Source organism: Fusarium musae, chromosome 11, assembly GCF_019915245.1.
Source record: "Fusarium musae strain F31 chromosome 11, whole genome shotgun sequence".
Lineage (NCBI taxonomy): Eukaryota > Fungi > Ascomycota > Sordariomycetes > Hypocreales > Nectriaceae > Fusarium > Fusarium musae.
Window position 1 is genome coordinate 1,687,391 of NC_058397.1, and position 26,039 is coordinate 1,713,429.

General features: G+C 49.0%; 11 protein-coding genes across 11 annotated transcripts; 8 read left to right on the plus strand and 3 right to left on the minus strand.

Annotated features, from left to right (window-relative positions):
- Positions 1-412: 412 nt before the first annotated feature.
- On the plus strand, positions 413-3,234 carry J7337_013664 (uncharacterized protein; the record flags this gene model as incomplete). The annotated part of the gene is made up of 2 exons (XM_044831143.1): positions 413-447; positions 513-3,234. The coding sequence occupies 2 exons, from the start codon at positions 413-415 to the stop codon at positions 3,232-3,234; spliced, it is 2,757 nt and encodes a 918-aa protein (XP_044674418.1).
- Positions 3,235-6,603: 3,369 nt separating this feature from the next.
- J7337_013665 (uncharacterized protein) lies at positions 6,604-7,077 on the minus strand (the record flags this gene model as incomplete). The annotated part of the gene is made up of 1 exon (XM_044831144.1): positions 6,604-7,077. The coding sequence occupies one exon, from the start codon at positions 7,075-7,077 to the stop codon at positions 6,604-6,606; it is 474 nt and encodes a 157-aa protein (XP_044674419.1).
- Positions 7,078-8,307: 1,230 nt separating this feature from the next.
- J7337_013666 (uncharacterized protein) lies at positions 8,308-8,756 on the plus strand (the record flags this gene model as incomplete). Its single annotated transcript, XM_044831145.1, has 2 exons — positions 8,308-8,443; positions 8,494-8,756. The coding sequence occupies 2 exons, from the start codon at positions 8,308-8,310 to the stop codon at positions 8,754-8,756; spliced, it is 399 nt and encodes a 132-aa protein (XP_044674420.1).
- Positions 8,757-9,249: 493 nt separating this feature from the next.
- On the plus strand, positions 9,250-9,686 carry J7337_013667 (uncharacterized protein; the record flags this gene model as incomplete). The annotated part of the gene is made up of 2 exons (XM_044831146.1): positions 9,250-9,286; positions 9,349-9,686. The coding sequence occupies 2 exons, from the start codon at positions 9,250-9,252 to the stop codon at positions 9,684-9,686; spliced, it is 375 nt and encodes a 124-aa protein (XP_044674421.1).
- Positions 9,687-10,164: 478 nt separating this feature from the next.
- J7337_013668 (uncharacterized protein) lies at positions 10,165-11,027 on the plus strand (the record flags this gene model as incomplete). The annotated part of the gene is made up of 2 exons (XM_044831147.1): positions 10,165-10,423; positions 10,471-11,027. 2 exons carry the CDS (start codon positions 10,165-10,167, stop codon positions 11,025-11,027), a joined length of 816 nt encoding a protein of 271 aa, XP_044674422.1.
- A 419-nt stretch (positions 11,028-11,446) lies between these two features.
- J7337_013669 (uncharacterized protein) lies at positions 11,447-12,539 on the plus strand (the record flags this gene model as incomplete). Its single annotated transcript, XM_044831148.1, has 2 exons — positions 11,447-12,173; positions 12,229-12,539. 2 exons carry the CDS (start codon positions 11,447-11,449, stop codon positions 12,537-12,539), a joined length of 1,038 nt encoding a protein of 345 aa, XP_044674423.1.
- A 1,378-nt stretch (positions 12,540-13,917) lies between these two features.
- On the plus strand, positions 13,918-15,255 carry TRI8 (Trichothecene C-3 esterase; the record flags this gene model as incomplete). The annotated part of the gene is made up of 1 exon (XM_044831149.1): positions 13,918-15,255. One exon carries the CDS (start codon positions 13,918-13,920, stop codon positions 15,253-15,255), a length of 1,338 nt encoding a protein of 445 aa, XP_044674424.1.
- A 2,737-nt stretch (positions 15,256-17,992) lies between these two features.
- On the plus strand, positions 17,993-19,787 carry J7337_013671 (uncharacterized protein; the record flags this gene model as incomplete). Its single annotated transcript, XM_044831150.1, has 7 exons — positions 17,993-18,161; positions 18,309-18,367; positions 18,414-18,591; positions 18,718-18,746; positions 18,792-18,851; positions 18,899-19,153; positions 19,200-19,787. 7 exons carry the CDS (start codon positions 17,993-17,995, stop codon positions 19,785-19,787), a joined length of 1,338 nt encoding a protein of 445 aa, XP_044674425.1.
- Positions 19,788-19,943: 156 nt separating this feature from the next.
- On the minus strand, positions 19,944-21,457 carry J7337_013672 (uncharacterized protein; the record flags this gene model as incomplete). Its single annotated transcript, XM_044831151.1, has 2 exons — positions 19,944-20,845; positions 20,899-21,457. The coding sequence occupies 2 exons, from the start codon at positions 21,455-21,457 to the stop codon at positions 19,944-19,946; spliced, it is 1,461 nt and encodes a 486-aa protein (XP_044674426.1).
- Positions 21,458-21,954: 497 nt separating this feature from the next.
- On the minus strand, positions 21,955-23,514 carry J7337_013673 (uncharacterized protein; the record flags this gene model as incomplete). Its single annotated transcript, XM_044831152.1, has 2 exons — positions 21,955-23,411; positions 23,463-23,514. The coding sequence occupies 2 exons, from the start codon at positions 23,512-23,514 to the stop codon at positions 21,955-21,957; spliced, it is 1,509 nt and encodes a 502-aa protein (XP_044674427.1).
- A 798-nt stretch (positions 23,515-24,312) lies between these two features.
- J7337_013674 (uncharacterized protein) lies at positions 24,313-25,947 on the plus strand (the record flags this gene model as incomplete). Its single annotated transcript, XM_044831153.1, has 1 exon — positions 24,313-25,947. The coding sequence occupies one exon, from the start codon at positions 24,313-24,315 to the stop codon at positions 25,945-25,947; it is 1,635 nt and encodes a 544-aa protein (XP_044674428.1).
- Between the last annotated feature and the right edge of the window lie 92 nt (positions 25,948-26,039).

Genomic DNA, 26,039 nt, shown 5'->3' on the forward strand with positions numbered 1-26,039 from the left:
GTTGAATACGGGCTTGTAATGGCATGGCCTGTGCGGGGAATACCTTGAGCAAGGCAGCAAGGTCAATTCGATGTTGAGGGAGGATTTCCACGATCGTCGGATGGCATTTCCATCGGTTGACCATGGGCATGATCGGTGAAACGAGCGGGAGCACCATGAAGCTCGCGGGGACACAATGTTCTAGACCGTCAAAGACCTTGGGATCCAGAACTTTGTTCATCCTTTCTGGTATGGTGCATCTCTATCACTGGCCAATAATCTCTCGCTATGCCCCTCTTAGCTTCGTGTCAAAGTGGCGACGCTGCCCAACGTTTGACAGGCTTCGAGTCTTATCGTTAATTCTTTTCCCCTTGGTTTCCCCATCTTTTACCTTGGCCCAAGTTTGATGATTCCTATCGTCGAACGAAAGAATATGCCTGAGGATAGGCGCGAGAATGAGACCTCACGGTACGTTTTCGTCAGAGAAATCATACGCTGTAATCTGGGATTCTCTACTCACCATGGCTCCATAGATACGATGAGTTGCTGCGCGCAACGTGTAGGCCCCTCAGTGAGATCAGCGCAGCCGGGCCCGAAAAGTCGCCGGATTCCGTCCTCACTAGTCTCGCCCAGCTGGCAGCTTGTCAGACCAACACTGAGCGCTCATTTGTATCTCTATTCGACGAGAAGAGGCAGTACATAGTCGCTGAAGCAACACCTTCCACTTCGCTACTGAACAGCTCATCATTGCACACCAGCGACGATGATCTCTTGCTATGCGGGACCTATATCCCACGTGCCGAAGGGGCCTGTCACTATGCTCTGCGTGCTACAGAGGAGGCACTGGATGCTTCCTCCTCGCAGGAGCTGCCGGTGATTGTCGTTCAAGACTTAGCCGCAGACCCAAGGTTTGCAGCCAGTCCCAATTGTCGCCCAGGCAGCTTCGCCAGGTTCTACGCCTCTGTGCCAATACGGTCTCCTCGTGGTATCAACATCGGTGTCTTGTGTGTCATGAAATCTACGCCTGGCGGCGACTGGGAAGATAGACACTCGAATGTCATGCGGGGATTGTCGCAGACAGTCATGGATCACCTTGAAGGTAACCGAATAAAGCATTCGTTAAAGCGCAGCACGGCGATGAGCCTCGGGCTCCAGAGATTCACTGAGAGGGGTTTGAACTCACCAATGCAAAGAACGCATGTCGGCCCAGAACTTCATGCCAGCGAAACCCCAGCACCACAGGATGATAAAAACATCTCCTCTACGCAGTCTGCTCCCTTAGAGAACTCCTCTAGATACCAACGCGAGGATCGCCCTTCCTCGAATTCATTTCTCATCGCCGCCACCATCATCAAAGAAGCTCTCCCTGCTGATAATTGCGCGTTTTTCAGCGGAGACTCTCGAGACCTCCATTTAGTCCACTCACCAGAAACAGAAACTCAGTACGACTTCTCCCTCGATGCATCTTGCCTAAGTCCAGGCGCCTACAGCGCTGCGAGCATCTATGATACCCCCACTGCCACCAAATTCCAACCTTCTTGCCAGTTGCTTGGATCCTCCCACTCCCCTGGCTCCAATGACACCAAGGACACTAACAACATTTCACAAGTATTTCTATCTCACATGCTTCAACAATACCCTGAAGGCTGCATATTCGACTTTGACACACAAGGCTCATTCACCCATGACATGAATCGCTTTGCCTCAGCATCGGGAGAACAACCATTGCCATCGAGCATCTTTTCGAGAAACGAACAACACAGCTACGAACAACAAGAACTACAAAGGGCTTTCAACGGAGCCCGATATGTTGCATTCATACCTATCTGGGATCCTCTGAAGGGACTGGTTTCCATTGGCGGCTTTGCGTGGTCAAAAGCGCCACGCTGTGAGTCCTACAGAGACAGCGAACTCCCCTTCTTCAGGGCCCTCGGAATACTGGCAGCATCCGAAGCCTTCCAGATAGAGACCCTGGCTGCCGACAAGGCCAAGTCAGACGTTTTGGGTTCGATATCTCACGAATTACGCTCCCCACTTCACGGGATCACACTTGGCCTTGAACTGCTGAACGAATCTGGCTTAGGTGCAGCGCAGCAGAACATAGCCCACTTGATCGGCACATGTTGCCGTACCCTCCTTGACACGACAGAGCATCTGCTTGATTTCACAAAAGTCAATCAGTTGGTGGGGTCAGATACGATAAAGGACTGCCGTTCGGAGAGTTCCACGATCAGCACTGCGCCTTTGAATCGGGAACAGATCATGAATAAAGCTGTTCGCCTGGACCAGATCGCTGAAGATGTAGTAGAGAGCGTTTATGCTGGCCACAGTTATCAGCACGCATCGATAGCTCACATCTTCAATTCTTCCAATAGCCGAACGAGTGCCGATGTCAGTGCCATTCGACGGATGGACTCCATAGAAGCCGCAGAGGCAAAGGCCTTTAATCAGAGGAACCGATCAAAAGATGGTGTCGTGTCCGTCTTTTTACTCTACGATCCAACGCTCTCCTGGAGCTTCCAAACGACGGCCGGTGCGATCCGCCGAATTATCATGAACCTTTTTGGAAACTCACTCAAGTACACATCTCAGGGCTTCATCAAGGTCACAATGGCTCAGTCGCAACCAGAAGATGCAATGGGAGGAGAACGTGTGATTGAACTGGTGGTTGAAGATACAGGTCGGGGAATCAGCGAGGACTTTCTCCGCAATAACATCTTCAAACCGTTCTCTCAAGAGGATCAATTATCCAGTGGAACGGGGTTAGGGCTCAGTTTCGTTCAGAGGATGACGTACCAGCTTGGCGGCACAATATCCATCAGCAGCCAAGTCGACGTTGGCACCAAAGTCACAGTGTCGATACCCATGCTGCAAGGCACAAGCTCTCCAGCATCCGAATTTGCGGTCTACACACAGAGCCCATGCCACGGTCTACGCGCCAGATTGACCGACCTGCCTCCGAGTCCCGGGGCTGCTCTTCAGCATGAGTCTATGGCTTGTCAAGCTTTGATGAATGAGCTGTGCTTTGAACATCTTGGCATGGTATCGGACGCGTCACCGGAGGTGGAGCGGCTAGCTCCAGATATCGTTGTCGTGCAGGACACCTCAACGAGAAACATTTCAGAATTAGCGCAGTCATGGCCCGACGCACCGGTGCTGGTGGTTTGCAACAACGCACTTGTCGTTCAAAGATACGAGTCGGCACACGTATCAACCGGACACTCCAGATTATGTGACTATATTGCGCAGCCGTGAGTAATGTCTGTTTACATGATACTCATCTTTGCTAACCCATTTTAAGCCTCACTCCGAACAAGCTAGGAAGGGCAATCTCAAGTGCCATCACCCTCTGGGCCGAGATGGAAGACAGTCCACGCAGCACAGGAACAATACCACTACCCACACCCGCAGACACCGTATCATGCAGCCAACCACCGACCCCCGCCATAGAGAGTCCACTGGGCGGCCTCGTCCCAGCCCAAGACTACTTCCAGACCCCGCAGTTCCTCTTAGTAGAGGACAACCCCATAAACCTCAAGATGCTTACTCATTGCATGAGAAAGCTTCAAAAGCCGTACCGCACGGCAGTAAACGGGCAGGAAGCGGTGAATGCGTACAAAGAGACGCCGGGGCAGTTCAAGTGTGTACTCATGGATATATCGATGCCGGTGATGGACGGTCTAGAGGCTACGCGTCAGATACGAGCGTTTGAGCGATATAGCGGAATAGCTGCATCCAAGATCTTGGCTATCACGGGGCTTGGCTCTGAGAGTACGCGGGAGGAAGCAACCAGAAGTGGTGTCGATGTTTTTATTACGAAACCCATCAAGTTGCGTGAGCTGGCAGTAATTGTTAATAGTTGAGGAGGAGGATTACTCTACAGGTGACGTTTTCTAGGGGTCCCTAAACTAACCCGAGTGGACAGGAGCAAGGCCAATAGATCACTATCCGTTGATTCCAGTGCCTTGCAAGGGCTCGGTACCGGACACGTAGGGCTCATATGGGTGATCGCAGGTATCTTAGTGAGATACTAATGCCTACACTTTGTAATGAAACCTTGGTCGTGCTATAGATCTAGCTTGTCTTTCCACGGAGCCTCGCAGATATCTTCTATATCTGATTGCAGAGGTTATTTAAGAGCTATAGTTAATGAATAGAAATAAATAAATAGATTAACTATAATACGTTATAGAGTTTAATTTAAGTAGGCAATCTTTTTACACTCTACAGCCTAGAACGAAATTGACAGCCTTTGATGCGAACGCTCTTAGAATTCGGGATTATAGGAAGCAAGTGGGGGACAAGAAGAGAAAGGTACCGTAAGTCAGGGGCAGAGTTTACCAGGTGAAAGACGCCTTGCTATTCCCAACAGTGTAGTTATGAGTCACATAAGGATTCATAACCTGTAATGCAAGTCCATTCAATTCGCGAGTCAACGTGTCTGCGACGAACTCTCAAGAGTCAGCTTGATCACTGAAACATGGACCTGCAAGCCCCTTTACTAGGTACCATCCTCCGTTGAGAATATTTCACTCTGAATTATGAATACCACCGATCCTGTGATTCGGGAAATTGTAAGCCTGCTTTGATTTGATCTCAAGCTATGCTGATTGATGCCCTGGGAAACAGCGCATCAGTCGCTGGAAACCACGACAAGTCATCATTGGTATTCAATAAAGTCAGCAGTTGTACAGTACTTAATACTTGCAAGAACTCTAACTTGACTCGTGATTAATCAGGGGAAACGAACCGTGATGTATAAATACCGCTCCCAAAACTAAGACAGCATGTTTACGTACACGAGATCTAGCGACAACCAAGTATCAAGCGTCAAACATCAATAGGAACGACTACCAATAAGCCAGAACTATGTGTAAGATCAAGGATCTTACTTATATCTGCGGCTGCAGCGCCCCAAGGACTGAGCAGAAAGTGGAACAATGTGGACAAAACAATGGTGATCCTCTGAAATGCCCTATGCGATATCCTTGTCTGGAAATCATAGCAAGTGATTGTGCGGCTTGTACACAGAAGAAAAAGGAGGCAGAGAAGAAGACGGCGAAGAAGTCTTAGCTTTCCATAAGCAAGGCCTAACGGCGATAATGCCTCAGTTTACTGTTTAGCTCCTTTAATTAGTGTATTGATAGTACAAGCACCGCGAAGAATGAAGTGTGATATGTTGAGATAGCGGGCAACGTAATAGCAGTTGTGACTGATGAGAATTACAAGGAAAATAATTGCTACTTGGCTCATAGTATTTACATGGCGGAGAAGATTATCGCGAATTGTCATCTACAGCCCGTGAGCATAATTGAATGGTAAGCGGACCTTGATTACGGTATCTACGGGGATACTGATACTGACTAATCGAATCCTCTTATTCACATCGTATGTAACCTTACGATACTGCTAGAGAATATTCATACCAGCAGATGCAATCATACGACCGAGAGAGCCAGAAGACAGGTGAGTAGGCAAGGTCAAGCATACAGGATAATGCCAAAGCTCTCAACAACAGCCAAGAGAAATAACGTTGGTGTACCTATGGATGGAGGCTTCGAAGTTACAGCGAAGTTTCCTTTACCTCTGACCCAGAGTCATGAGGCCAAACCAACCAGGTTGTGAATCTCCGTGCTGATGTCCCAATGTTGCCTCTTCGATAGATGCTCTAGGAGATGCACCGTCTGTGCATGGCACCCCTGATGTCAAGACACAGGATGTCGATCGTCCGCACAAGATTCATAAAGGGGAATATCGCTACTGTTTGGCGAGATGATCCGGGGCATGTCTGTAAAGGACATTCGGTGAGACAGGATACCGAGTACTGCAGAATCACTGGAGACAGGGCGAAGTTGTAACATGTTGCTATGGTTCTCTGCAAGTGTAAGATTTATTTGACTCCTAGGTGAGATACAGGGGACTATCTGTCCGTGCTCTTGAGTCCTAACGGAAGTGCATTCTGTCACATACGACCATACCTGCAGTAGAATACGGGATCCCGTCCGCTCTCCCATAGTCAAGCCTGCAAGGGGCGGATTAGTAGTTGGGTCGGTGACGACCAGCGAATCCCCGCTGTTGTATGTTTTTTGCACTCTCTGTGAATTCATCTCCATTTATTTTGCCTGATCTGTTGGCTGTAGAAGATGTGTTGTGGCTGGCTGACGATCTCGGCTGCTGGGTTGGTTGCGGGGCCGAGTAAGGGTGGACAAATCGTGTGGAAAGTGTGGCTGGGACTTATTTTTAAAACCGTCGAAAGGACTGCAAAATCCGAGATGGAAAAATGTGGCCTTCTCTGTGACAGTTTTGCTATGAGGTTGCACTAGTGAGGCTAAGTAAACGGCCACAGATGAAGGACCCCCACTCACAACCTGAATGGAACGTTTCACTGTGTCGTCGACAGCCCTTTGATTGTTCTTAGTCTACACTTGAGGTACTCCCCATGCGAAGTCACTGTAGCTCTTCAATGAATGCAGAGTTGGTCCGATCAATTGAAGTTGGCAAACTTTGATGCTAGCTACAGGAAGCGCCGGACATGTCATATTCTAGTTGTCTTTCTTGTCCAAGCCCAACGTCCACCGCCAAGTCACCACCAGCTCAAGAGAAATACATGTCATCCTCGCTGTTCTATCTTCCCTTCTTGCAGTGTCCGGCCTTGCATCCCTCGCAGTGACGTTCCTCGTGAGGCGCCGTGGACTTCTCATAGTACTGGGGCTTTTCAACCTCAACTCCATTCCACTTCCTGATGCGGTAAGAGACTCTGTCGACATAGGTCTCTTCGTTGAGATTCGGCTTGCTTAAGTGGTTGCATTTGAGGCAGCGCTGGTGGTACACGCGGACATTATAGCGGTTGCGGGAGTACGCGCGGATCGTGATGGCCACGACCATGCTCTTCCAGCCGGGGGAGGAGCATTTGTTGTTGTGGCATATGAACCGCCCGATGATGTTGGTGTCGTAGGTACGGATGGTGCCAAGATCCTCGTCCTTTTCGAAGAAGGTGTAGTCGAGCTGATCTTCTTCAAGTTTCTTGGCGACTGGGTCGTGGAGATCAGGGAACATGGACCATGAGCGCGGCAGCTTCTTTGCTCTCTTGCCCGGCATGGTGAATCAGTCGCTGGCTGTTTCTAGGCTGTAAGTTTGTTAGCACTCATATCGCTTGGAAGATAGAGCTAGATCGCGCGACTTTCCTGGTGCTGGTTGTCGTATGAAATCGCCAGTGAGATTGATATGAGAAGGGAAGGAATGGAATCTTGGGAGGAGGAAGAGAGTAGAGAGCAGAGAGAAGAGATGGAAAGAGAGGGGGAAAGGAGGGGTACAGCAGCTTGCATGAGTGACAAAAGAGTAAAACTTCATGCACTACCACGCAGCTGCTTGCCAGTGTCAACACCAATTGCGGTCTCTTACTACTGGCAAACGGCCTTAGGTTCAAAAAACGAAGCGCCGCGTACTACTGATTATCGGCCGTCTAAGCGACAAAGTGCTGCCTTGAAAGGCTCTCCAATTGAATTATCATCAACTCAAGTGGTGCTCTAGTAGATACTGTTTGTCTCTAGCTACGATTGGCAAAGGATGTTTTGGGAACGGCTTCTATTAGACAGTGTTTGTTTCAAACTAGCAGCGCCTATTGGTGGTTCAAGTTATCACGGTCGGCCTCCTGCGTCGACCATGCCCCCAACGACCGCATGACACGACTTTGAGCAGCGCAGGCAGTATTTGGTTACCGATCGTCATTCGCTGCCGTTCTCGCCTCGTATCCCCCTTGCTTCGTGTGTAGGATGATCAAATGCGTGTGGCTTATCCCCGTCCGGTTGAGGAACAGGAGCATTCGGGTCAAACAACCGTAGGAGATCTAGAACCCTTGCCGGGGATCAATGGCTTTTAAATTTACTCAGACACGCTTGAATCCTGTTGTTTAAGGATCCCGGCGGTCGGCATCACCCGCAATCTCGGGGGGTATCAGGGCCTGAAGTGCCATTTTGACTATCGATCGTGCTGAATGACCGCCCTGGAAAGAGTTATCCGTAAATATTGTCTCTCAAAAGAATTCACAATATAAACTCGATGAGCTTAGCCACTTGTCCTATGGACATAGAAACGATTGGTATCACAATCTCGAACAAAGATGGAAGGCATGAGGGTCAAGTCAGTTTTTGGCTCGACACCATCGTACAAGTGACCGAAGTGGGTTAGCTTTCAAGAGTAGTGCTTACTTGTTAGTCCCCGCTGACGCCTGCTCAGCCCTGCAACGGATTCATAAAACACAGAGCTCCGCCCACGACAAACAACACTCCGTTCCTACAAAGCCCAACATCAATAGCGAAAGAATTCAACATGGGCGCCACGGTCTCTCAGCTCTGGGCTCCACCCCCAATCACAGTTGGCTTAATCGGTCTTCGCTCAGCAGGAAAAACAACCATCGTGCATAAGTTAAGCGGAAACTCAGATCCGGTGAAGCCATCCATTGAGAGTGAAGTCTCCTTCTGCCGGCAATTGAAGTCACAACACTAACATCAATAGCTATCGAAATCACACCCGTGTTCCAGGGAAACCAACAGTTTAAGCTCTTCGACTACGCTGGAAACCGTAACTGGAGACCTTGCTGGAGAAGTTTCATGTCCAGACTACAAGCCGTTGTGTTTGCCATCGACAGCACGGACAAGGATGCGCTGCCCGAAGTCAAAATGGAATTGGCTGGGTTGTTGAAGGAGGATATGCTCGAGCAACAACCATTTTTGGTCCTCGCGAACAAGCAGGACGATCCGGTGAGGGAAGCATCTTGACAGGTGTCATCTTGGGCACTGACATGAGACAGAAAGCCATGAGCGTCGCGGAATTGATTGAATATCTCGATGTACAACATTATCTTCACAAACCGTCGAAATGTGTCAGTCCAGCCTCACATCGCACTTCCAAGCTGATGCTAACACGTGATTTACAGCGCGTTCAGTCTACGAGCGCCTTGACCGGGGAAGGGTTGGTCGCGGGCCTGGAATGGGTGCGAGGCGCCTTAAGAGAGCATCGCAACTGATAAATCTCACAAAGATAGTATTATTGAGGTGTTTCCAGTCTCATCGTTCAGAGAACCACGATACTTGATAACGCGTTCTGGATGCGCGACCGTGTTCGCATGATGAGCTCCGGAACCACATTTCTCCGAGCATTTGTCAGCCAGTTTCGAAGATCATCCCACCAAATGCCGCTGATGCCGACAAGCCTCATCAACCCAAAAGCTTGTTCCCAGTGTTATCATTGATCGCCATTGACGTCGCAAAAATGGCCGAGCACCCTTCATTCACTCTCGCAGGTCTCCGTAAGTCACCTCACCAACCCCCACTGTGACCTGGATCCCAATTGATCACCTTTCATTTGCAGTGGCCGCTGGCGGTACAGCTGGCTACATCCGAACTCGCTCAACGCCTTCTCTCGTCGCTGGCGTCGGTCTCGGTGTCTCATACGCCTACGCTGGTACGTTCTCCCCTCACCCCACCTCATCTCACGACTCACAAGACGCAGGCTATCTCCTCAAGAACAACAAGGACTACGGATCTGAGCTTGCTCTCGCCAACAGTGTCCTCCTTACCGGCTCTGCTGTACCTAGAATCATCAAGACTGGTGGTCGAGCTCCTGTGCCGCTTCTTCTTGGTGCCGTGGGTGGACTTGCGACGTATTACTATCAAAAGAAGTTCCGCGAGTTTCGCTACGGTGTATAGGAGCGCTGAGAGTTGGTGGATCAATGGAGGAATGGCAAAAGAGAAATGTCTTGCTGCAAAATACTGTACGATATAGATAATCTGTCCCGTGGAGTTATGTCGTTATGTAATATCCAAGAAACGATGGATACTTGGCACAGAACAGGATTCATGATACTCGCTGCGAATGTTGAGCAATGTGCCTCCGATACACTCCGTAAGCTCTGGAATGAGCAAGGACCTGTGCGATATGGGTATTACATCTTCATCCTTTAGGTAAAGCTTGACCTGATCATGCTCCTCAAGGGCGTGCGTTCAGATGCCCGCGCCAGCCAAAAATAGCTCACTGATTCCCAGAGCTCACACTAACCCAAACAAGTAGTTATAAGTCTTGGCATTTCACCTCAGCTTAGTAACTCGGTCAATCTCATTCTCTCCGACAGTTCGACCTTCACGCTTTCCATCTCATGAATCACAAGATCAATGCAAGGAATCAAAAATGTCGCGAGACTTTCAATTTGTCACCGTCCCTAACCCAGCTGAGCCTGTCTCCAAGCATGTCCGGAGCTTAACCCACTCCCATGCGGTTCGGCAGAGACATGCCAAGGAGAGAAGACTAAGAATGCAGAAACATCGGGAGGACATGGCTAGAAATGCGGAGAGTACTTCATTGAACAAGGTTCTTGGGTATAGCTGTGATCCGTTTGCCGCGCTTCCGAAACAGCTCTTGTCTCATGAGACCTTTCTTCTTGATCACTGTATGTTCATCCCTTTGTTCATGCTCATCCGCTAACAACAACCGAAGATATCCGCGTCGTCGTTCCAAATAAGGTCAAGACATGTCGTCTTTTCGATCAGATGAACGACCATGTAGGACATGTAATGCGTGATTGGGTTGGTCTCGCCATAACAGACAGCGATCTTCTGTGTTCCATCATTCTCCTCGGCGCATGTCGCCACATCGTTAGCAACAATCCCAACTCTGGTTTGATGCAGGCCGCGCTACAGTACAAGTACAACGGTCTTAAGGCATTACGCCATGCTGTTAGTGGCGCCTCACCGACTCTTAGTGCGGTGACCATTGCAAAAGCCTGTGCTATGGCTTTAGACGAGGTAAGCTCTGTGAGTCTGTGCTATATGACGAGATCTGTTCTAATATTTGACCAGGTAAGCTATGGTGAAGCTGTTGTTGCGAGGCAGCATATTCAGGGTGTGTTTGCGATGATAGAAGCGGCGGGGGGCTCGCAGTGTCTTGATGGGACGGGACTGCTGAAGCGCATGTATCTTAGATTCCTTGAGATGCGGGAAAGTCCAGGGCTACAGTTACCAAAGGGTATTGCTTACTCCAGCCACTGCTGGTAAACGAAATAGAACCTGTTATTCAATTTCTTGTGTAAGCGTATGTCTATTATACATATCATCACAAGATGTAGCCTTCTCCGCGATTCGTAGTTGTTGTTAGTGTCCACTTTGCCAAGCATTAGGACTTCCTTTTCAAGTAGAGAGTGCCGAATCTCAGAATATGACCGCAACACATATCCGTTCGGGCCATTTACAAGATAATTCCTGTTCTTTTGGCTTCGATGAGATGATTTACTTCATTAAGAAGCATCTGTTGGTTTGTAAGCTCGAGAGATGAGCCATGGCATCCGGCGGCTGTTATGTCCCTCGTCGACTCTTAGAAAGCTATATATCTGCACATCGATCCGCGACTTGACCTCATCCGTCTCAGACTTACAACTCACATAGCCTTCTCACCTTTAATACGCCAGTATTACACAATGTCTTCACCTCCAACAGCCATCCCCACCGGATCGTGGGTCCTCGTCACCGGCGCCACAGGCTTTGTCGCCAGCCACGTTACCCGTCAGCTTCTCCAGCGCGGCTACAAAGTCCGAGGCACAGTCCGTGACCAAACCAAAGCCCAATGGCTCATTGACGATCATTTCAAGTCTTATGCCCACAGTGGCTCTTACGAGCTCGTCACGGTTCCTGATCTATCTGCCACCGGAGCTTTTGACGAGGCCGTAAAAGGCGTCTCGGCCGTTGCTCACATCGCAAGTGTCCTGGACTTTGATCCCAACCCCAACAATGTCGTTCCCCAGACCGTCGCAGGAGTAACCTCTGTCCTCGAAAGTGCATCCAAAGAGTCATCTGTTACCCGCTTCGTATTCACTAGCTCCATCGTCGCGGCAGTCTTCCCGACAGCTGACCAAGATGGTGTCGTCGACCGCAATTCATGGAACGAGTTTGCTGTCAACGAGGCCTGGGCTCCACCGCCTTACGAACCCTCGCGCGCAATGCTCGTCTATGCCGCAAGCAAGGTCGCTGCAGAACAAGCGCTATGGAAATACGTCGACGAGAACAAGCCTCACTTTGTGACAAATGTTGTCAGCCCTTCAGGTATCCTGGGCGAGCCGCTGCACGAGAGACATGCCTCTTCATACGGCAACTGGATTTATTCTCTCTTCATCGAGAAGAGGGAGATGATTGATACGTTCCAAACTGGTAGGTCGCATGATCAACCAACTGCCTCCCAGAATGCTAACATTCAGCTACTTAGCATTCTTTGTTGACATCCAAGACGTTGCCCTCATCCACGCCGCTGCCATTCTTGATCCCGAAGTCAAGGATGCGCGTCTCCAGACGTGGGGTCATAAAGCTCACTGGAATGATTTCTTGCCCATTCTGCGACAGCTTCGACCGCAGAGGAAGTTCATCGATGACTATCCTGAGACGTTCTATCTCAAGCTCTCGACCGATCAGTCTGAGTCTGTTGCTCTATTGAAGAAATGGGCTGGTCAGGAAGACTGGAAGCCACTTAGACAGATTATTACTGAGGCCATCAACAACCCCTACTGGAAGGCTGAGTAGAAACCTACCGGATGCGGCGGGACTTCTGGGCCGTAAACAATTTGTGGAATGCACTCTTCGAATAGACATTATATCGGAGTCAAGACATCATGGAAATTTCTGAACAGGCTTGGTATCCACCAAAGTTAGACGCCGCTTTTCAATGATCACCTAATGATTTGGAGCAACTTGAGCTGTGATGCGCTTTCTACAGAATACACAATAATGGAGCTTTTTTAAATCCGAATCAGAACAGACCTATCGTTATATCATAGTATTATAACATAGTTTCTAGCACATTACAAAGTAGTAAGCGCAGGCACGAGGTCTACAGGCTGTGTAAATAAACTTACCATCAAGTACCGGGTAGGCTAGCAGGGCGACAGAATAAATTAGTCAGTGACGCTAATATATTGACAGTAGCAATTGTCAAAAATGCAGGCATCAGATATCACACTAACATATCTAACTGCATATTATCTCCATCAAGCTCTCATCAACGCCTAAGATTACCAGCCCATTGCGTCATCAATGATACGGTGCCATTGAGGTCAATTAAACTCTACGGAGAGATCTACCGATTACTCTAGAACCTTGTACTGCAAGATGAAAGTTTCCGAAGCTCTGGGCCAGGCCTTGATGACGGTCATCACATCAATTGCATTGCACATGTTCTTTCTGCCACTTTGCACATCGGGCAGTTCAATCGTTGGATTGAAACCCCGCATTTGACGACCAAGCTAGTGATGCCAACGCACAAACGCAGCGCACGCACGCGTAACGGGCGACGCCAGTACTGGCAAGTAAGCCGAAGAACTTTGTTAATGGTGTATACCACTCCAAGGTTCTGATTCTCAGCCTTGGCTCACCAGCGGACGTCAGTCTGCCGTGTCCCTCAACAGTGGCTTCCTCCATCTCCATCTCCATCACCATGTCGATATTCCAAGCAAAACACCACCCAGCAACAGCCAAGCACACATCCCCCCACTGAAACATCACAAGGCTCATCTCCCATCCAACGTCATCCCCGGAAACAATAATAAACCCTTCTCTCCGTCGGACTCAGTACCAACCCTTGCTCTCAACCCCGCAACTCCAACGGCAAACCGGACCAACCTTGCGGACTTCGACTCCTCTAATTGGTCACGTCGGACAAGCTAATTCGTCCCGCCACCAAACACTCATCGTCATGACTGCCAAACTAGGTTGTGAACTATCGAAATGGCATCTTCCAAGCCTTTTTTCCTGAACCATGTTTAGTTTCTGAGGGGTACGGTTGGCGGAAGCCTCGGCTCGGCGTCATACGTAATGTGATATAAAATTGAGTTAACTTATAAAAAGACACTTCTCCGCCATTACTTGCAGGCTTGGACTGTTGTCAATTACATCATACTTCACAATGGCTCTTCATCGTGTCCTCACGCTTTTGCTAGGCCTCACTGCTGCCGCTCAAGGCCATATTTACAAACGAGCTGTCTCGTCTGAACCGCTTCCGCCCAGTGAAGATCCATGGTATACCGCCCCAGAAGGCTATGAGAATAAAGAGCCCGGCACTGTTCTTCGTCTACGCCCTGCGCCCGGAAATTTGACCCGCATCACGGGAAACAGCTCCGCGACGTACAATATTCTATACCGCACTACAGACAGCCAGTACAAGCCGACATGGGCCGTCACGACGCTCTTCGTGCCTAAGCTCGGGGCCAACAGCTCTGCTGCGAAGCTGTTCAACCAGAGCGCTTTGCTCTCGTACCAAGTTCCCTACGATTCAGCAGATGTGGATGCTAGTCCAAGTTACGCAGTGTACTCCGCAGCTGGTGTCAGCAGTCTAGAGCTTTTCAACGCTGCTCTAGGTCTTGGCGTTTTTCTCAGCGTTCCCGACTACGAAGGTCCTCTTGCGTCGTTCACGGCGGGTGTCATCTCCGGACATGCGACTCTTGATTCAATCCGCGCTGTTCTCTCTCTCGGTCTTGGTCTTGACACAACGAACCCTCGCGTTGCGCTTTGGGGATACTCTGGCGGCGCGTTGGCTAGTGAATGGGCTTCTGAGCTTGCTGTGCAGTATGCGCCTGATCTTGAAGACACAGTCGTTGGTGCTGCGCTTGGCGGCTTGACACCGAATGTAACCGCTGTCCTGGATGCTATTTCTGGCAAAGACGCTGCTGGTCTTGCGCCAAGCTCCATCCTCGGTTTGACAAGCCAATACCCTGACGTACAAAAGTACGTTCTCTCTCAATTAAAGACATCCGGAGAAAACAACAAGACTGCCTTCCTAGCTGCCGAGAACTACACCCTCGCTGAAGCAGGCCGCGCATATGCAGGAGTCGATATCTTCGACTTTTTCAAGGACGGCGAAAAATTGTTCCGCGATCCTCGCGTTCAGCGCATTATCAACCGCGATGGAATCATGGGCTACCACGGCGTTCCCCAATGGCCCATCTTTGCGTACCAGGGTGTCCACGATGAGATCAGTCCGATTGCCAACACCGATAAGCTCATTGAGCGATACTGTGGCATCGGTGCTAATATCTTGTATCAACGAAATACTGTTGGCACGCATTCGCAGAACTTTGCGCTTAATGCTGCAACGGCTATTCAGTGGTTAGCTACTGTTCTGACGGGGCAGTATGATAAGACGTACAAGACGGAGGGATGTACTATCCAGAATGTTACGAGGAACAATACTGCTCTTCCGTTGAGGAAGAGAGGCATGCCTATGAGGGTTTATGATTTGTGGTGATGGGCTACGATAAGTTATGATGTTTGGACCTGGTACTAATATGACGGAGTTCTGGGATGAGATCGATTGGGTGCCCTATATAACATCGTGTAATATTCAATTAGTACATATTAATGCTACTTCAATTTTGGGACTCATCACACTACCTACGAGAACTGGCAACAGGCTGCGACAATCTGAAGCATCACGGGCACCCTTACCAATTATAAAACACTACAGCAACGGCAAGGACCGCAACGAGATATGGCCCAAGAACCCCCATAGAAACCCTCATAAGCTTCGCCATAAGCCGCTCCATGTCCTCGCTATGAGTCTTCCGATCATTAACTCTTGGAAACTCAACATCCGGAATATCCTTTCCCAGGAATTCACAAAGCGGTTCCCAACCATCCCCAAGCGAATACTCTAACCGTCTCTCCTTTGGCACAGCTTCCCGAACCTTGCTATAAAATTCCTCATACGTCCTGCTTGCAATATCGGGCGTAATGGCCTCCACTGAGTACTCATTCACAGAGAAAAAGCCAGCAAGAATCTTTCTCATGGCATGTAAAGCCCGAAAACGCAAAACATACCACGTCAAGAACTTCTGAAGCCAAGTTGCCTCGAATACAGAGACCAGTATCTCAGAGTGAAACGAAGGCCACCAATCTTCAAACTTTCTCTGGACAATGACAACCTTTGCATCAGGATACGCCTTGATAAGCTCCAACGTGAAAGTCGACGCTATATCAGTGGCGACATCATAACCACCCCATAAATTCTGCCAATCTTCTCTAACGAACGGTGGGCGAGGACCGTTATGAGTATAATCTGGAAGATAGCTGAGGTGCGGAAAGGTAGCTTCTGCTGCTTGCTCGAGTTTCGTCCATGGTTCATGCCATTCGTTATGTAGAGCATGGTGAGCTTTGTAGCCGAGGATCCGATATGCTGCAGCCATGGAAGCAGTTCCTGTACGGTAAAGACCTGCGTGGATAATCTTTATGCCGTCCTTTGGTGGGTTGGTTTTGGTCATGAGGGACGCCATTCCGTCGTGGTAGGAGGAGTAAAGCTGAAGCTGAGAGATGCACAGGGCTGAAGTAGCGATGGTGGTCAGTGAGTGAAGATTATAGCGTAGCGTAGCGTCAAGTCAAGAGTGTAGTTTCCATGCAGTCGGGTGTAGTATGCAACTTCGAAAATCTCCCTTCCGTCCGAGTCCACTGCCGTCAGAAATTTCAGCTACGGATTACAATCCTCATGCAAATGACTACGTGTTCTTTGCCGTTGTGTACCGTTTCTCAATGTCGCCCCGCAACGTGTAACGTACCGGGTTCCCATACGAACAAGGTTATCGGCATATCACATTAGGTTTCAACATCATTTCCCATCTCGTTGCCGCAGAAGTAGAACCCCTTATTTACTCTCATTTTAGGAAAAGGTTTTAGAGAAAGAGTGATCTGAGATCTAGAGCATAGTATCGAGTAGGTTGATAATAGTTAGCTTGGCCTGTCTATGATATGTTGCAGGGATGTAAAAGGCCTCGGTAGTACGAGCTGAAGAGGGGTTGATCACACGATATCTGCATTCTAGAAATAAACCGCATAAAAAAGCCCCAAGAAATATCCATTAGATAGTCTCCTATAAACTGGTCCACGAAACCATGGGTTGAATGGTGATCAGTAAGTTGCTATCACGGTCTTGGACCTGTCGGTAGATGAGAGAGGATCTCAACTTGACGGGTAACAACATACAACTGCACCATTTCCATGAATAATTTAAGTATTAGCTGGCAATCAAAAACGTATAACTGGAGGAATATTCGCTCTTGAACGTGAAACAATAGGATCTCAACTTCTTAAGGCACAGGGCTCGATATGCGTGAGCTGCCGACTGGGCTTGGTTGCCAGTGGGATATAAGGCTATACAGACGTTGCATACCTAATGTTTGAAGATGTATTTGTGATTATAAATATAGGAGATCGTTGAATGATGTCTTCAGGCTGATTTCAGGACGCAATATTGAACCTGGTCGACTTCTAGGGCTGCTAGTGGCGTGAATCCAACATCAATTTTAATCCGTTATATCCGCTTTATTCTATCCTACAGTTTCACTCTCTTAATGCAATGCACACATCAAAAGTTCATTATTACAAGTTTTCGATTCGCTGCAGCATTCCCAAAATCCCACGTTCATGGTTCTCCACGCTACCCCAAGCGGGTAAGCCAAGCCGTTATCACAAACGCTACCATTGGCCCGCCTGAGATCACGACAGAGGCTACTAACATGGCGACATATCAACTCCCCGTCTCAACGAGCAAACCCTTCACCAAAATGGTGATGTCATGGGAGTGATAGAGTGTCGGCAGTGGTTCATTCTACGCGTCAACGTCATGTTTGGGTCGTTTGGGGAAAATGCTCCGGTCGATGCATCTAGATTGTGCATCCATCACTGTACTCTAATCTCTCTGCGCATCGCTCTTAATTGTAGAAAGAGTAAGAATTGATGCAGATCTGTCTGCGGTACTTTCGATGATGTGGTCTCCCCAGTGGTTACAGAAGTACTAATATTAGCGTTGCATCGAAATGACATGTTGAAATGGATGAAACCTCGCGAAGATCTGAACAAGGGACGTATGGTGCAATATTACTAGACCGAGACATCACTCTGACCCCGCAAGCATATTTATTCAACATGTTCCATCCGGGCTTTTAAGTTCCTGAAACTCTGTACCATAAAATCTCTAGACGCAGTTCTACACGATGGCCGCTGATCTGAAGAACGATTCCCCGCCCGACCTCAGCGATGAGGCCGGCACCATCGACTCTAGCTCACCAATAAACGAGAAGGCACTCCTCCGCAAGCTTGACTTGAAGCTTCTACCAGCGGTCGGGATCTTGTATCTGCTGTCATTCCTGGACCGCAGCAATGGTACGGAGGAGCGCATCAGAACGGCGTGATGTCAAGCTGACATAAAGGAACAGTCGGCAATGCTCGTATTGAAGGAATGATTGATGATCTCCATATGTGTAAGATAAATAAGCGGATCTGTGGATACTGAATTCTGACATTTAATAGCGGGTAATGAGTATCTCACTGGTCTGACGCTGTACTTTATCGGTTATGTTCTCTTTGAGGTTTGTCGCCCATCACTGCCTCCAAGTATGTATCTGACAGATCCAGATTCCCTGCAACATCATACTCAAGCGAACTACGCCTCGACTATGGCTGCCAACACTAACTGTGGCCTGGGGTATCGTCGCGACTCTGCTTGGTATTGTGCAGAACAAGACTGGCTTCTTCATTGCTCGATTCTTCCTGGGTGTAACTGAGAGCGGATTGTTTCCTGGTGGGTTTACTCGTGAGGGCTGCTGTTTAGAGTGATCGTATTGATGATGGTTAGGTGTCGTGTACTACTTCTCAATGTGGTATAAGCGACGTGAGCGGCAATATCGTATCTCGCTCTTCTTCAGTGCTGCATCCCTAGCTGGAGCATTTGGTGGTATCTTGGCATATGTAAGTCAATCTGCTTCACTCAGACGGCTGTACTAACAGGAACAGGGGATCGGTAAGATGGCAGGTGTCGTCTGGGATAACGGTTGGCGATGGATCTTTATCTTGGTAAGCCACGCCGTTAACGTTCCCCAGGCTAAGCTGACGAGAAGCAGGAAGGTATCGCTACAGTAGTAGTCGCAGTCGCGGCATACTGGTTCATCGAGAACTACCCCGATACCTCAAAATTTCTCTCCAAATCGGAGCGGTCATTTATTCATGAGCGCCTGCATGCAGACAGTGACGCGATTCGCGAAGAGAAGTTTAGTTGGGCTGCTGTTCGCGAGGCATTTAGCGACCCAAATTGCTGGCTCTACGGTCTGGGCTTTCACACCATGAGTCTGCCGCTGTACACCCTTTCGCTTTTTTTGGTAAGTCAACCTGCTTTTGAGTTAGAATCCCTGCTAATGGTATCAGCCCACCATTATTAAGGACCTCGGATACAAAGCCGCAGTCGCACAGCTCTTGACAATCCCGCCTTATGCCGTCGCATTCGTCACAACTCTAGGTGCTGCCATTGCCTCCGAGAAACTCGCCAAACGCGCTGTCTTTATCGCTGGCTCAGCTGGTATCGCAGCAATTGGCTACATCATCCTTCTCGCCAACACTAACCCCACCGCAAGACCAGGAGTATCATACGTCGGAACGTTCTTCGCAGCAGCTGGAATCTACCCCGCCACTGCCCTTGTCCTGAGTTGGCCCGCCATCAACGTATCTGGTCAGACGAAGCGAGCTATTGCGAATGCTATGCAGATTAGTATTGGAAACCTTGGTGCAGTTATGGGAACGCAGCTGTATCGATCTGGTGATGGGCCGCGATTTGTGGTTGGACATTCTATGGCTTTGGGATACCTCGTTGCTAATATTGTGGTTGTGACTATACTTGGCTGGAGGTTGAAGAAGCAGAATGATGCTCGGGCGGCAGTAAGTGATGAGATCAAGCACGTTGGAGAGGTGGAGGACTGGAGAGGAGACTCTGATCCTCGATGGAGGTTTGAGTATTAGATCTAGTAGATAGGCAGGATATTAAGCTTAGGATATGGCGGCGGGAGGCTTGAGTAATGATAACCAGACAAAGGAGTACACAGGTCGACAGTACCAATGCCAACACCTATCTATTAGCCAGCTAGCGAAATCCTCTGTCCACCAAGAAACTTGTTCCTACAGACTCGACGTGGCCTTCGCTCGTAGATTAGCCCCAACCTTCCACAACAGCAACGGCGCAGCCAACTCAAGCGCCAACTCTGCAAATGCCATAGCACTGTTTCCCCATCCATATCCAAGAGCAGCATACATCTTTGGTGTAAACAGCGGGAAAAGGAAAGCAGCCAAACTGCGAGGAAACTGCTCCGCCGCGATAGCACTTGAAGTATGATCCGGATAAGCATCGATCAGGTACGCTTGTAACGGCATGCCAGAGATCTGCATGCCAAAACAGGTGATGAACATGGCTACATCAACCCATGCCCAGTGAACTCTGAACTCAGCGCACCAACCATAGACGATGAATCCAATTGGGGCGATGAATGCACCCATTGCCATTAGTGGTACTCTGTTTTCTGGTAAATGCTGCCCGTTGCGACGTTCGGTTCTGCGAAACCAGTAGTCCATCAATGGCGCACCGAGTTGTGATGCTGCTAGTTCACCTAATGCACACGAGATGTAGTGAAGACCGCTTATCTCAACAGATTGTCCATACTGCTGTGTCCAAATGTCTGCGAAGCTTGAGAGGACGATGTACAGAAGACCATAACCGACAGCGGAGATTACGGCTGCGACTTGGATGATGGGATGGAATGCTAGAAGACGAAGGGGACGGGTCATGGCTTGAGTGAGGACCTTTCTCAAAGTGTGCCCCTCTTGTGTTCGTTCTTCATAGGTGTAATATGGCTGACCTGTCTCTTTGCGTAATTTCTTAGCCCGCTTCTTAAGAATTGCAGGGGCGTATGTCTCGCGGAACGTAGTGAACGAGATAGTAGCCATTGCGACTTGGAACATGGACGTAGACCAAAACATCCATCGCCATGAAACTCGATCGGTCATGAATCCGCCAATGACGGGGCCTTTTGTAAGAGTTAAGTAACGTGATGCTCAAGGGGGTAAGTCTTGGACTTACCGGTTGCGGCGCCGATGAGAGGAATGACAGAGTACCATCCAAGAGACTTGCCACGCTGGTCAGGACGCCAGATATCACCAAGGACTCCGCCGCCCAGGGCATAAACAGCACTTGCGCCGAAGCCAGCGAGGAAGCGAGTGCCGATGAGCATCTCTTTCGAGTTCGCAAAGCCGCACGCAAGATTCCAAACGAGGAACCAGATATTAGATACGTGAAGAATAGTCCTGCGTCCATAGACCTCAGACAAGGGTCCAATGACAAGAGGACCAAAGGCAGTTGCTAAAAGGTAAATACTCAGTGCCATGACAGATTGAGTAGCTGTCATATTGAGGTCTTTGGCGATGACGGAGAGCGCGGGTGCCATTACTGTTGAGACGAGGATGCGGTTGAAGCCGGTTATGGAGAGAACGTTTGTGACGGCCCATTTTCGCTTTTCGGGCCAGTTTTTGGGGTTTTCGCTGTCAAGTTCATTGAAAGCGACGAGGTATGGATCTGCTCGGGTACTGTTAAGTACACCAAGCTCAGTGTCGAGAACGGGTTCTTTCACGTCGGTAGTCATATTGTATCAAGGAAAATAGCACAAATAGCATACTCAATTGAAGACGTATTGCCAAGGCGAAGGTATTTATACCCCGCATCACGCCCAAAGTTCACGGTCGGAGATCAATTGCCCCTACAATTGTAGTCCTTACGGAGGTAGCGGAGCTATCGGTCATGATGCCTGGTTATCAGATCCTACTTATCAGATCGGCAAATTAGCGGCCTTACGCCCATCACCAAGCGAACCAATGTGATAGAAAGTGGCTTGCTCAAACCTTGCAAATGTTGGGACCGAATGACTCAACGTGAGAAGGATTTGGGGCCAAGGACAAAAGGACCCGATTGATCCGAGACATGACAGTAATGCTGCTGGAATTGGCAGGTCAAAAGTCTCACGGTTTTGTACCGTCAGAGTTCACTGAATCCTTTCGGTGCTTGCATCATACTGGCTCATGCGATAACATTGTCTCATTCAATTTGTATTTACTTATCATGCGTTGCTCAATTTCCCTTCCTTCACTCTGAAGGCGAGATCGCAAACTCCATAGGCTTCGACATCGCAGACTTCATAAACGGACTCCTCGCCCTAATCTCCTTACCCCAAATAAACACCCCGATAGGTGCCGCCGCCAGCACCAACGATATGAAGCCCAACAGCGAACTAGCCCAGTGGAAGCCCAAATTCGTATACATACTACTCGAAGCAAGCGGCAAAAACGCAACGCCCAAGTTCTCGCCCAGCACTGTAGCTCCAATAGCACTTCCGGCATAATTGCTATAAGCATCGATAAGATAATTCGCGATACTAACAACAACAGCCTCGGTGCCAAGGCCAACGAGCATAAGTCCAATAGCAGGTCCGATCCAGTGCACTGAGGAATAGCTTGTCCAGGCGTAGACGAACATTCCGCCTGTGACGCCGATGAAACCTCCGATTACGGCGGCGTAGAGTCGAGCTTCGGGGATGGGAGTGCCGGGTGCTTCCTTGTTGCGTGATGCGGAGGCGTAATACCAGTTGTTTGTCAGGACACATAGACCAAAGCCGAGGATCTCTCCGATCACAATGGCGGCTTGAACGTAGCCTGCTTCAATGGCGTTCCATCCGTACAGAGCAGTGAAGACTTGCTCAACAGATTGAGTGAAAACGTAGATGACACCCAAACTGAAGGCAGTCCAAATAGTGGAGATAAAGACGACCGACTCGGTGCAGAGCATGTATAGTGGTCGCTGAATGCTCGTCCAGATATCGTGAAGAATGGACTTCGACTCAAGTTCCTTCTGGCTGTACGCATTCTTCCCTTGCTTTCTCAACTTCTTCGCCCTCGCGGTCAAGATCGCTGAGCCTCGCGTCTCAGGCATAGCCAGAATGAAGATTGGGAAGAAGACGCCCGTCCAGATAAGTTCGATGTAGCCAATCCATCGCCAAGGCAGAAACTGAAAGATAGCAGCGCCAATTACGGGTCCAAGACTGCTGGCGTTTAGGTAGATCATGATGTACAACCCAGTCGGGATTGTTCGAGCTCTGTCGGTTGCGAAGACATTTCCGATGATGCCAGCTACTGCGTTGGCAAGGATAGTGCAGCATCCACCGCTGAAGAAACGAGTGATGATCAAAGTCGCGTAGTTAGGCGCTACTCCAACGGGAATGAGAAAGCAGAGGAAGACAGTGTATACCACAAGAAAGACAAGTCTCATCCCAAAGTCTTCCATGATGGGAAGCAGAACAAGTGAAAATAGTGCACCACCGAGACCCCATGATGCCACGGGCCAATATGAATGAGGGAAATTCTCATCGCTGACATTAAAGTCCTCGCCAATTGCTTCATGAGCTGTCGTAATTATTGTCCCGTTCATCATAGAGATGAACGTCGCGAAGAGTCCAAGACCGACGGCGAACCATTTCTTCTTGCGGGACCAGTTGTACGGGTTTTCAGGATCATCTGGGCCGTTCCACTGAACAATTATCGGTTGCTCTATCTCAATCAGCACGTCGCCTCTCACCATTCTTCCCAATTATAACATACCTGACGACTCATTGCTCCGAGCAACCTCAGACCTCTCCGTTTGAGCAAACATATCGCTTCGCCAAGTGGTTCAAACTCCTTGGCAAGATCTCTTGGCTTAGAATATTTGCAGATTTAGAAATGCCAAGTGAACAGCCAAGAGACGGAGATCCTCTGGGGAACGCTTCTTATGACTTCATGTTTTGGTTCTCCACCGAAAATTCTTCCTAATTCCGGACCCATAGAATCGATCTTGTTACCTCATATTAATTCGACGGAGCCAATGAAGGCATCTCGGCTACGATGACGGAGTGGCTGCGCTAACCTGGAAAGCGGCAAAGTTTGGAAGCTAGAGACATCGTTGTGAATTGCCATTGTAGGCAATCCTCCACGAAGCTTGGTAATCTTAGACAATCTATCCTGAGTATGAGTCTGAGATTGATTCGTATCTGGTAAGGAATGAGTTTTTTTCATTGTATGATTGCTGTTTTCTCTCTTTGGAGATGACATCACGTTCATTTATCAGTGCTAAATTTCATGCAAGTCCCCTGACTTGGCAATACTACTCTGCATCGTTGACTTTGATGGTATGCAACCGTCAGGTTCCTTCGACATATCTCATATACTTGGTCGAAATGTTTCACAGAGTGACTTGATGCTGGTGCATGCCTGGTGTTTTGGTCATCATCATGCCGACTATTTCCCGATGACCTGAAATACCTCAGCTGTCAGCTGAATCCAACCCCGCTTCTGAGGTCAACCTGATACAAAGCTGTCGTTATCACTTACCAAGCTAGAAACTCGAGCCTGAAGTACAGCCAAATAAAGTTTGGTGGCTTTGAGAACAATCCAATTTGCTCCAAGGCCAATCATGTGGCTTATCAACACAACGACAATCGCTCTAGAGGTCAAGAACGTATCATCAACTCCCTATGCCATTCTGTCGCATACCTGGGGTGATGATGAAGTCACATTCGAAGACATGACGACGGGCCAGGAAAAAGGAAAGAAAGGCTATGTCAAGATCATACATACTTGCAGACTAGCCAAAGAGAGAGGGATTGCATACGCATGGGTCGACACTTGCTGTGTTGACAAGAGGAGCAGCGCCGAGCTGGCTGAAGCGATCAACTCCATGTTCAACTGGTACAAGCTCTCAGAAGTTTGCTTTTCTCACCTCGAAGATTTAGAAATTCATCGCGGGCCGCAGGACGACCAGATTCCTGGCTTGTCGTCTTGTCGATGGTTCACCAGAGGGTGGACACTACAGGAACTGATTGCTTCACGAAATCTTGAGTTTTACGATAGTGCCTGGAATTACCGGGGAACCAAAGCAGGGCTGCGAGGCAGAATCTCGGGCATCACTGGTATCGATATTGCAGTTCTAGAAGACAACGCTATTCTGGAGACCATACCAGTTGCGAAGCGCATGTCATGGGCGGCGGACCGAGAGACCACAAGAGTTGAGGATCTAGCATACTGCCTTCTCGGGATCTTCGGTGTCAACATGCCAATGCTCTACGGAGAAGGGACCAAGGCCTTTGGCAGACTTCAAGAAGAAATCATAAAAGAAACAACCGACCTCTCCATCTTTGCATGGAAAGCCAATTTATCCATAGGGAGACCCCTACGGGAAGTTCGACCACAAGAATTTCGCGGTATCCTCGCTTCATCACCCTCCGAGTTCGTACACTGCAAAAACTTCCGCCGCACTTCAACAATGAGATACGGGTACGAATATAGCATGACGAACAAGGGCCTTAGACTGGAGACGTTCCTTGGCGAGAGCGCGAACAGGGAATACGTCCTCAACCTCGCATGCGAAATACCGGGCTACGGGAAACGAAAGGTTGGAGTTTATCTCACAAAGACGGCTGATGGCTTTGTCCGTAGCCGACCGCATGAACTCTTCGAAACACATGATTCTCTGTTATGGGCCGGTCCACGTCACAAGATATTTATTCGGAAGCAAGTCACGCCCTTTGGTTCCACCGACTTGGTAAGGCGTCGCGAAATGAATATAGCGTCGCAGTTCAATATTTGCCCTGGATTCAAGCTCGTCTCCTTTGCAGCAAAGCCAGCGGATCTATGGGATACTCTACGTCAGGAGTTCGTCACGGACAGCAGCGAACAGTTCACTGGCTTTCTCAACTTTCAGCTGGCCGATAATGCCAAGACCTTTATGTATCGGATCTATGTAGTATGCGGCTTGGAAATGAATCCGTGGTCTGGGGATCTGCAACCATGGATGAGTATCTACAACTCCACGGATAAAGAATATCTAGATATAATGCGGTGCGTCGATGGATACTACAGTTCGTACGGAGAGGAATACTACCTACATGAACTGCGCGACTACGTCCTCAGTGGGGGGGATGTTCGACCACAGGAAATCAGCCTTCCTTCGAGTGATGCCGCACATCGCCTTCATATATCTCTTGGGACTCTTCAGCGATCTTCCGATAATTCACATACTATCACGGTTAATGTTTCAAATATTGGATGACCTACAGACTTGTCGCACTTTTCCATTGCCCAGGTATCTCAGATCGAGTCTTGGTGGATTTGAGTTGATTCTAACGACGAAGCGCAAATGGC